The sequence below is a fragment of the Lipotes vexillifer genome, unplaced genomic scaffold, assembly GCF_000442215.2.
Source record: "Lipotes vexillifer unplaced genomic scaffold, Lipotes_vexillifer_v1.1 scaffold1347, whole genome shotgun sequence".
NCBI lineage: Eukaryota > Metazoa > Chordata > Mammalia > Artiodactyla > Lipotidae > Lipotes > Lipotes vexillifer.
The window spans coordinates 1,056,266-1,067,547 of NW_006796201.1; the positions used below are offsets into that span (position 1 = coordinate 1,056,266).

General features: G+C 55.3%; 1 protein-coding gene across 2 annotated transcripts in view; it reads left to right on the plus strand.

Moving 5' to 3' along the window:
* Positions 1 to 353: 353 nt before the first annotated feature.
* The window catches only part of NDRG4 (NDRG family member 4), a 42,980-nt gene continuing 32,051 nt past the window's right edge, over positions 354 to 11,282 (plus strand). The window contains exon 1 of one of the 2 annotated variants that reach the window (XM_007468312.1): positions 354 to 423. In XM_007468312.1, the coding sequence (XP_007468374.1) occupies positions 354 to 423 (70 nt within the window). Of the gene's footprint in view, positions 424 to 2,404; positions 2,657 to 11,282 lie in introns of those variants that run through there. The other variant, XM_007468313.1, reaches the window with a different exon arrangement.

Below are 11,282 nucleotides of genomic sequence, written 5' to 3' on the forward strand. Positions count from 1 at the left end.
GGATGTAGAGGTTTACTCTGTCACCACCTCCCCTCGTCATCCCTTTACAAAGGAGGAAACTGAGAGGCAGGAATTTCCCCAAGGTGAGCCCCCGAGTTGTAAGGACCCAAGCTTGCTGCCTTGTGTGCAGTTTATATACTGCACCCCAAGCAGGAAAGTGCACCCCATCTGTACCAGCTTCCTAAACGTTGCAGAGTCGGTTAACTCAAAGTCATAGTAGCTTTCACGGAAGCCTGGAGCCGAGGGAAAGCTGGGACCTCATTACAAACCAGCCCAGTTAAAGGTTCAGTGAAGGGGGAGACGCATTGAAGGATCCTTTGACGTCTCAGCCCACACCATTCCGGACCTCCCAGATGACCTGGTCCAACACGGTCACTCTGCACCGGAAAGGCCGGAATCGGGAGGGGCAGAGCCCCGCCCAAGGTCAGTGGCAGAGCCTGAATAGAGCCCCTGTCTCCAGGAGCCCTCCTCTTGAGCTGTCTTGCCCAAGTAAATTTTTTCAGGTCATCACATTTCCATTCAACCTAAAGTAGGACTCCATCCAGGGACTTCGGTGTTCCCTCTTTTGGGGTAACAGGTGAGAGCAACGTCACTGGGCCTGACCAGAGTGAGCCTGAGCACCAAAGGGGTCCCCAGTTCCCTTTGCTGCTCGCGTGAATGGAGGAGAGCCGGCACCTCGCCACATCGGGAGGGCGGCGGGGCGAGGGCCCAGAACACCTCTGGCTGGAGTCACTCCCGCACGAGTTCCCCAAGGAAACCCTAGGGCTCTGAAAACGGGGGACGACGACCCAAATACCCCTCAGCGCCTGGCTCTTCCCACCCCCCCCAGGGCTTTTCCCCAGCAGCTCCCAGCCGGCGACACGGACGGGGGAGGGGGTGCTGTCTCCTCCAGGCTCCTGGGGAATCTAAACAAAGACTGGGGCAGAGACCGCTCCCTCCCGCCGGAGCCCGACGCCACGCGGCTACCAGGGGACTGGCGGCGCGGGCGGGGCCTCCCACCGCCCCCCGGGCACTCCGAGCAGCGGGGGACCCTTCCTCCGGGCGCCTGCAGGAGGTGAGGAGCAGGCCGATCGACCCGGGGTCTCCGCTAGGTTCGGGTGTCCGAGGGTCTAGCTCGCCAGCCCACTGGGCGCTCCAGCCGCAGCGGGAGGCGGAAGCCGAGCGCGCAGAACCGCCTCCCGTGTCCAGCCCCCAGGCCCGGCCCAGCACCCGGGCCGAGCGCCCACGCTCCCCGCGCCCACGTGGGCACGCCCCCCGCGGCGCACCACCCCCGGCCCGGCCCCCGCCCCCAGCAGCGGCGGCTCTGCAGAGGGGCCGGGCGCTGCCTGCACCTGTACCCGCGCGTTGGCTGCAGCAGCGCAGAGGCCCGGCTCTCCGCCTGCGCGTCTGTCTTGCTCGCCTCACCCTAGGTGAGTCGGCGGCGCCCCGAGACCCATCTCCCCCCATTCCCCAGCCACTGCGGCCGCGGCCGGCCCCCCCCCCCCCCCCCCCCCCCCCCCCCCCCCCCCCCGGGGCGCCCCTCAGCCCACTGCGCCCCGCTCGGGCTCTTCCTCCTCGCCTTCCCGGCCAGAGGCGCGGGCCCCCAGGGCCACGGCCCCGCGGCCGCCCGCGCCTCCCTGATCGCTACATCGGGGGCGGCCGGGCCTCTTTGTTCGGGCGGCGGCACAGGGGCCCACTCCCGCCGCCTCCCAGAGTGTCACCCGCACCCACCCCGCGCGCTCTCTCAGCCTCCCGGAGTTCACCCGGACCAGGTGGCGGCGGGCGCCTTTGAGGGGTGAGCGGCCGTGCAATTGGTGGATTTTTTTAAACCTGTTTGGAGGGGGGAGCGCGGCGTGGGGGGCGGCGAGAGCTCTCCCGGCTCCCGGCTGCTCTTCCTGCTTCACTTCTCGCTCTCCTGCTGCTTCCCTCCTCGCCTCCCGCGCTCCTCTCCCCTGCTCGGCTGAGCGCGGGGCGCAGCCATGAAGGTGCTGGGACACAAGATCGAGCTGCTGACAGGTACCGCCGGCCTCTCCCCGCCGCTGCCCCTCTGCGCGGCCCTCGCTGCCCGCTACTTTGCGAGTTGGAGCGGGGCTTGGTGGCTGTGGCCGCGGGTTTGGGGTGGCTCAGGTTCGAGCAGGAGGAGGGGGTGCAGATACCAGCTAAGTCCTAGCTTGTGCGCTGCGGGTTCCTGTGCGGAGCCCGGCCCCGGGAGAGGACTTGGGGCGGTGCCCTGCTCGGCTTTGCTCTCTGAGGGGCCCGGCGTTTGGGTGGGTAGAGCGCTTGCCGCAGGGGCGCGCGTTCGAGGACTGGCCCCCTGGAGTCTCCGACTAGTCAAGCTCTAGGCAGGTCCCCCAAAAGGGGAAGGGAGCTTGGAGCCCCTGCCCTTCAATCAGTGTCACTCAGTCACTTCCTGGGCTCCCAACAGGACCTCTGCCGTGGGCCTCTGAGTTCCTGCTCCCCGTGAGAATCTGAGCACCTCTCCCTGGGAGGGGAAGTTACTTGCTCGGAGTAGAGGCCAAGTGGCCAGGAAAGTGGGAAGCCAGATTGGGCCCTGGTGACTGGGGAACTTCAGCCTTGGGGCCCCTGTGAAGAAATGGCCAGGCACCCCACTGGAAACCATATCCTGGGTGCTGTGGCTGGAGATAACAGAGGGCACTGGGCCTGCCCAGAAGAGCAGGTGGGACAGGGGCCAGGGGTGTGAAGGGTGGAGACGCTCTCCCAGGCATGAAAGGCAAACAGTACAGGTGGCTGCTGTGGTCTCCCCAAGGGAGAGGTGGGGAGACACCTGGACAGGAGGATGGGGGCTAAGAAAGGGAAACAGTTGGCAAGTCCAGATCTCACCAGGTCCTGGGCCGTAGAGGTGCTCGATCAATGTGTACTGGATGAACGTGTGGATTCCAGAAATCGTCCCCTGGCACCTGGGAGGTTTGATCCCTGACTTGGAGGACCTTACCATCTAGTGCAAGGGAACAGCACAGGAGCCCTGTTACAAGAGAGGGAAGGGGGCAACAGTGTGAGGACACACTCAGGAAACAGGCTGAAGCCTGAGGGGTGGGGGGCAGGAGGAGAGCAGATAGATTTGAGCACGTGGCAGCGTTTGAACTGGACCCCAAACGGCAGAATTTCTATTAACAGAGTGGGAGGTGGCATTACAGGCTGAAGGATGGACGGACCAGCATACGCAGAGGCCCTGGGATGTGCGAGAGGCTTGAACTGGGAGTGATGTGACGTGAAGCAGAGGCCGGAGGGCCTGGAGTGTGTGGGATGGGGTGGGCTGGGGGTTGGGTGAAGTTTCGGGCTGTGAGTACGTGTTCAAGTAACAGTGGCCACCCCTCAGCTCATGCCAAGCTCAGAGGGAAGAGAAGGTGGGCGCTGTTCCTGGAGCGCTGGAAACACTGGCCAGGTGCTCAGAAGCGCGAGATCTGAGCCCAGTTAGCCATGCGGCTGGCACCCCACCCCCCATCCCTTGCCAGCTTGCCTTGTAGAGCTCACCTGAGGCAGGCCAGTCCTCCTGACTTCAAAGGGAACTACAGCAGCGGCTGAACTTGTTAATCCCACCCCCCCCAGGGAAAGTTTTCACCACCCCGTGGGTTTTTAGAGCCCCGCATGCAGGACAGAACTCCTAGATCCTTCCCCTTCTCTTCCAGCCCCAGAAGGGCCTGGAGGAGGAGTGTTCGTGGGAGACGCGCATGAGGGCTGCAACGGGGGGGGGGGGGGGGGGCGCGGGGTGAGGGGGGAGCCTGTGGCGGCAGATTCCGGCGGGGGGGGGGGGGGGGGGGGTCCAGGCTTTGGGGTCCCAATACAGTGTACCCTCGTCTTCTGGGTTCATGGGTCAGGGCCCCTCCTCCCTCATCAGACAGACATGCCTGGTTCTCGCAGGCTCTCTAGACCCCTGGCCAGGCTGGAACAGGACTCCCTCGGTCACTGTCATCAGTCTTGGACTCCCGTCGCACCTCTCACCAGGCCCTGGGCATCCCTGCCAGCCGCGCCACAGTGGTTTTTCCAGCCTTCCCTCTTTTCTCCAGCTGCCTCCCATCCTCTTCCTCGTCCCGCTGATCTGGGTTCAAATCCCAGCCCCGGTTCTGGCCAGCCGTGTGATTTCAGATAAGTTGCTTAACCTCCCTGACTTCAGTTTTCTCATCTTAGAGATGGAAATGTTGACCCCTCCCTCTGAGAGCTGGCGTGAGGCTCACTGAGATAGTACAGGTGGCACACCCGGATGGGGCCTGGCCCTGGTGGGCACCTCGTGGGCTTCATCTCCCCTCAGGTTCCTTGGTCTTGGCTGTCCCTGTGATGGAGGGGTCCAGCTGCGCTGGCCGGTTGGCCACCAGGAAGTTTGGATCTATCTCCACCCACTTTATCCGTGTCACGTGCATCTGTGAGATTTTTGACCCATCTCCTCTGTTGGATGATGAGCAGGTCACAAGGTGGTGGCCAGTTTATTGTGGTGGCATACAGCAAGTGCTCAGTAGTTGTTGACTGCGTCCAGGCTCAGCAGCGTCTCCAGGATGATTTCTTAGAGGTCTCCAACTCCCTGCCCCACACCAGCATTAGGAAATTATTTCACTGAACCTTTTGTTAAACTCATGTTTATTTAGCTGTTTATAGTTTTCACATTCTCCCATTTTATCATCATGATCATTTACCAATGAGGTCAGTCTCTGCCTCACGTCCTGCGGCTGAGAAGAGGTGGAGCTGGGTTTCAAACCTGAGTCCTGAGCCCTGAGCCATCCCATGCATTTCTTTCTTTTTTTTTTTTTTAAATCTTTCCATGTTCGCTTTCCTGCCTGCCTTCCTTCCTTCTCCACACAGCATGTGGGATTTTAGTTCCCTGACCCACACCCTGTGCACTGGAAGCACGGAGTCTTAACCACTGGACCACCAGGGAAGTCCCCCCATGCGTTTCTAATTGCCTGGCTCCGGGCCAGTCTCATAGCTGCTCTACATTTCAGTTTCCTCATCTGTGAAATAGGTTCGTTGTGGTACCTCCCATACAGGTGTGAGACTGTATGTATGTAAAACGTTGAGAGCAGCATCTGGCAGGCAGGCAGCAAATGGCAGGTGCAGGGCTGTTGTCCCCGAGCTGCCTTCTCTGTGTCCTGGAGTCTCCTCCCTTTCCCCCTGTGCTCCAGTCATCACATTCCCTTCCTCAGGGAAGTTCCAGTTCCTCCTCTGGGCTCTCCACACAGTCCAGGCCTCCCTGAGATGTGCCTCTGGAGGACCCTGCTTCAGCCTCAGGTTCCCGTCACCTGGGACAAGGGTGAGGCACGACATCTGGGGTTGGGCCCTGCTGGCCGGACATCCACAGCTCTGACACCAGGTGGGCAAAGCCAGGTACCCCTGACTTACAGGGCTGGAAGGATGCCCATGAGTTGTCACGCGCAGCCCGAAAGTGTCTTTTTGTTCCAGAGGGAAGAAGGGGCTGTTCCTTCACAGGTGAGCGATGCTCAGGCGGCCGGCACTTAGAATTCCAGACACCTTTACAGAGTTTTCCGGTGTAGGGAGAGCAGGGATTTGGGAATCAGAGGATGTGAACTTCAGGGTTTCCTCTCCACTTGTCAGCTCCCGAGCAAATTCTTAATTTCTCTCAGCCTCAGTCTCCTTATCAATAAATGGGAATACAGGCCCTTCCTCGTTAGTGTGGTGAGAAGGAGCCCGGGACTCTGTCCTGCCCACGCACAAGCTCCCTGTAGAGTCCCCAGAGGGCAGACTCTCGGTGCCTTTTTTTATTTCTTCGTGAGATGGGGAAAAGTGGGACATTCGTCTGTTTGCAAGTAGAAAGGTGATGGTTTTTGTGCATTTATACTCCAACGGTCTGTCTCCAAGATGGTTCAGAGTCAGAGCTCTAAAATGGCAGATTGAGGGCTCTGAAATAGTCCTTTGGGAGCCTCAGTATTAGACGTTGGAAATTTTAAAAAATATACTTGATGTGTGATTAGAAAGCAAGCCTTTTGCCAGTTCAGTCTGGAATTTGGGTATCATTTTCATGCATGGAATGTGTATTTAAATAGTGTTTGATTGTTGGCAGGTGCGTGGACCCATATATTTGTATGTGGGGGAAACGGAGGCATTGATTTACCCCAGGAGGCTGAAAATAGGACCCTGACTCCTCATGTCCGGTTCATCCATTTTAGTAAACTTCACAGCTTCACTGGGGCACTGCGAGAGATAGGTGTGCGGGGACACGTGGCCTGCAGGAAGAGGGGAGAAGGGAGCAGTTCATTAAGCGGGGTGTGGGGAGATGGGCAAGCTGTTCCGCTGGTGCAACTTCTATGAAGGGCACGTTGGCAATGATGTATCAGAAGCTTAAAAATATGTATGATCTGTGACTCAGCAGTTGAATTTTTAGGAAAAAATAAAGATGTGTTCAGAGGTGTTTGTTCAAGGATGTTATCCCATAGTTGTTTATAGCAGAGAAGAAAAAAACGGGAAACAACCTAAATGCCCAACAGTAGGGGAGGTTAAATAAACAGGAGTGCATTCAAACCAGGGAACCCCAGGCAGCTGTGAATTATGCTACCAAAAGTTATTTACCCACCTGAACAGATGTCTCCTTATATACATGTAATAACGTGATGACAGCTCACAACATGGCATTTGTCATGTGCCAGGCACAGTCCTAAGCACTTTCTGTATGTTAACTCATCATCATAACAACCCTATGAGGCATGTGCCATTATTTCCTCCTTTTAACAGATGAGGAAACGGAAGCACAGGTTAAGGAACTTGCTTAAGGTCACACAGATGGCAAGTAACTGGCGGAAATTTGCACCAGGTTATCTGGCTCCAGAGTCCAAAATATGTTTCAGTTTAAAAAAACAAAAACCTTTTTTTCAGTGTATAGATTATTAGCACTGAAAATGAAAGGAGATAAGCAAAAATGTTAACAGTGTTTTCCTCTGGTTACTAGGATTGTATGTGATTTTTTAATTTCTTTTTGCTCTTTTGCTTTTCTGACTTTTCTCAGCGAATGTGCATTGCGTGAAATTCAAGTTCTGTTTTTAAAAACGAAAAATTAACAAATGTACAGGGGAAAGTGCTAAGCGCTGGCGTTCTGATGAAACCAGAATTCCTACAGGAATTCTGAAGGAGAGCTGAATTCCGGGGTTGTCGGGAGGGTGTGTTCTTGGAAAACTCGAGAGTGGAAGAGTCATTCACCATGGGTATTGAAGTTGGCTTTCCATGTTTATAGGGAAGAGGGTACAGACAAAGTGAGTAACGCAGATGGGGCTGCAAGGTCGTGGGGTGTGCGTGTGCATGTGTACAGGCGTGCTAGGCTGAATTATGGCCCCCAAACATACTCAGATCCTAATTCCTAGAACCTGTGAACGTTACTTTATGTGACAAAAGAGACTTTGCAATTGTCATTAAGTTAAGGATCTGGAGATGGGGAGATTATTGTGGATTATCCAGATGAGCCCTAAATGCAACCACATGTATTCCTATAATGGGAGCCAGTGGGAGATGCAGCCACAGACCACAGAAGAAGGTAATGTGACGTCTGCAGCAGGACGCTTCACTTGCTCCCGCTGCTGGCCTTGTAGATGGAGGAAGGGGGCACGGGTCAAGGAATGCAAGGAACACAGCTCTAGAAGCTGGAAAAGGTGGGAGAACACATTCTCCCCCAGAACCTCCAGAGGGAGGTCCTGCCAATACCTTGATTTCAGCTCAGGGCTACTGATTTTGGACTTTTGACCTCCAGAAGTGTAAGACAATAGATATGTCTTGTTTGAAGCCACCAAGGTTGTGGTGATTTGTTAGAGCAGCGCCAGGAAACCGATGCTGGGGTGCATGCAGATCCGACCCGGTGCCTCAGCCGCCGTAGAGGCTGGCCCCATGGCCATAGGCTTGGGGTCTGGAAACCTGCTTCTGATCAGGCCCTGGCTGTTTGACCTTGGGCTGAGCCTGGCTGAGCCCACAGAATGGTCCCGAGGATCAGCTGGGGAGATCATCATGACACTGTTTTGTAAGCAGGAGAGCATCACCCACCCAAGCATTGTCAGGATGTGAGCTTCTGCTCGCCTACCACAAACCTAGTCTCTGTGTCATAACGGAAAAGCTTTCATGGCACGCCCTTCCACTTTCCTTAATCCTCAGGTACTGTAAACTCCAAACCACAGATGAAAGGTATACTCCAAGCAGGACGACCATACGTCTTAAGCCCCGCAACCAATACCTTTAAGGACTGAGATGATTTTTCAGTTCACGTGTTGGGGGCGGTGCATGGCAGGCACTGTGTGCCTGGAGATGCTCCAGTCCTGGGCAAGTGAGAATCCTGGCCTGTCCCACCTGAGCATACCCCTGTTCCTCATCCATCAAGTGAGTGTTCTAAGCCAGCTGCGCCCAAAGCCCTTGCCAGCTCCAAAGTGTTTGCTGTGAACCCAGCATACTGGGACAGGGCAGAGAGGGACAGTGGTCAGGGGTGGCCTGGAGGTCCCCTGCAATCTGAAGTGGTCACCCAGGAGGACCACAGGCCACAGAACGTTCTGGGGCTCCTTTTTACCATTGCATCTCTGGATTCACCTGATGGAAGTGCCTGGGTTGGAAAAGGCCTGAACTGCCAGAGTGGACCGTGGTGTTGCCATTCCAGTGTGGTAGGGAAGCCCTGCCTCCAAGCCCATGAGCCCTCTGACCCCACACCCAGGCCTGGCTACCCTATGTGATTGCCAGACAGGTGGGTGGGTGCTGGGCTTTGCTTGGCCCCTCTGGACCATGCAGGTGAAAAGACCTTAGATGTTGTGTTAGGTCTCTTGGTTGCAAGTGACAGAAACTGAACTTAGACTGACACAAAGAAGGGAAACTAGGGTGTCTATGCAGCACAGTGGACCTACGGCCACTGAAGGCCATCAGGATCTGTTTCTCTCTCTCCCCCACTCCTATCAGTTCCATTCTTTGGGTTGGTTTGGCCCCAAGTCAGTCCCTTCCTCGTGGTGGCAAAATGGCTGCTGGCTCACATACCATCCTCCCGATAACCCCAGCAAAGAGCTTCTCAAATATTCCAGCAAAGGCCTTGCCCTGATTGGAACCCACACCCTTCCCTGAACTGTTTCTGAAACCAAATGTAGTGTGTCCACTTGGTTTCCGCACCCCGCTCCTACCTCTCCAGCTGTTCCTGTACACTCTCTACTGCTTTCTCCTCATCTCCTTTCTCTAGGGCTCATCCTGGGACCGCTTCTCTGTCCTCACTCACTCCCTAACTGACCTCATCTAGTCTCATGCGTTCAGACATCGTCTGTGTGGTGATGTCTCCAGTCCTAGACTCTCCCCTGAAGTGCAGACTCTTATAACCACCTGCCATTTGCAGCCCCACCTGACTCAGGTCTAAGCCAACCGCCTGGGCTTTCCCCCCACCTCTTTTTACCAAGGTCTTCCGGACTCATAAATGGCAACTCTCTCCCTCCAGTGGCTCAGGACAAAACCAAATCACCCTTGACTCTTCTCTCTCTCATACCCCACAGCTGATCCATCCGCAGCTCCCCGCTGGAGCTACCCTCAGAACGTACCCAGAACCTGAGGACTTCTCACCACCTCCACAACGGCCGTCAGCATCTCTCTCCCGGATTAATACAGTGGCTGGTCTCCCTGTTTCCACCCTCACCCCCTAGGTCTGTTCTACACATAGAACATGGAAGGAAATCCTGTCACATCATCCCACTGCTCAAAACCCTCCAAGGCACCTCACTCAGGAAAAGCCGGAGTTTTTCTAACACCCTTTTAGACGAAACGTGAGCTGATGCCTCTGCTCTTCCCTCTTGGTCCTCATTCCTCCTTGTCTTCCCCAACTCACTCTGCTCCAGCCACGCTGGCTTCCTCACATCCACCTGAACACGCCAGGCAAACCCCTGCCTCACAGCCTTAGCGCTTGCTATTCCCTCTGCCCTGAGCGCTCTTCCAGGCATCCACAAGGCCCCCTCCCTCACCTCTCCCACGTCTTTGCTCTGGTCACCTTCTCAGTGAGGCCTGCTCTCACACCCTGTTTCAGATCGCAGCCCCCAGCCCCATGCTCTTTCCCCTTCTGTGACATTGCTTCCTTGTGCACCTGGCATGTCTGACACACTGTATATTTACTTAGATTTGTTGATTGTTTGCCTACCCCCTCCCCTGAAAGTTCCACAAAGGTAGGACTTTTTGTCTGTAATGAGCAATCTTTTATCTCTGGTGCCTAGAATAGTGCTTGACACATAGTAGCTGCTCAATCAATATCTGGTGAGTGAATGAAGGAAGGAAGGAAGGAAGGAAGGAAGGAAGGAAGGAAGGAAGGACTTAGGCCTGGGGCACTTGGCCACCCCTGGCCGCCCCTGGGGGTGTGGTCATCCCTGTACCACATGGACTGAGGATGGGGCAGGGGTGCCATTTCCACAACCAGGTGCTGTTATGAGAAGAAATGGCCTGGGGTTGAGCAGGGCCCCCCTTCTGCAGACATCATATGTGAGGCAGGAAGACCCTGGGAGTTGCTTGGAGTGGGTGCTCCTCTGCCAGGTGAGTGTGCCGTTCTTCAAAACACGAATATGTGAGGCAATTCAGAGGGAAAGGGGGCTTTCCAGGAGAGAAATACCCAGTAAGAAAGCTGCTCCTTTGGGCTCTCTCTTTCCTGCATACCACGTTGCAGACCTCCGAGCTGGAGGAGGCTTGTTGCCTTGGCTTACCCCTTTGAATCTTGCACAAAGATCCAGGACAAGCGTATCTTTGTTTCTGGAACATTTGCCAAATTAGGCAGAGATACAGGGCTGAACTGAGGCCCCTGTGTTAAAGAAACTTGAGAAACTTGCGGCCAAAAGTGCCAAACTGAGCTTTTTATCTTTTGGATGTGGGTCCTAGTTACTCGTGTTGATGCAGTTACTGTGTGCTGGAAGGGGCTGGCTCACTCCCTGAAGAGAGGATGCTGCTCAATGCAGAGAGGAGGCTGTAGGCTCTGGATCAGCCCTAGAATTTCCCTGTGTCCCCTTGGGCAAGCCCTGTCCTGTTCCTTTTCTTTGAGTTCCTTTAGCATGTTAGGCTGGGTCTCCAAGAAAATTGTCCCAAGTTTAGATTAGCTTCAATGACATGTGACAGAAAACCCACGATAATAATAGATTCAACAACAAAACAGAAACAGACTCACAGACATAGAAAACAAACTTATGGTTACCAAAGGGGGAAGTGGGGGGAGGGATAAAATAGGAGTTGGGGATACACAAAGTATAGATACATGCTACTATATGTAAAATAGATAAACAAGGACCTACTGTATAGCACAGGGTATTCTACTCAATACTGTGTAATGACCTATATGGGAAAAGAATCTGAAAGAAAAGAAAAATATA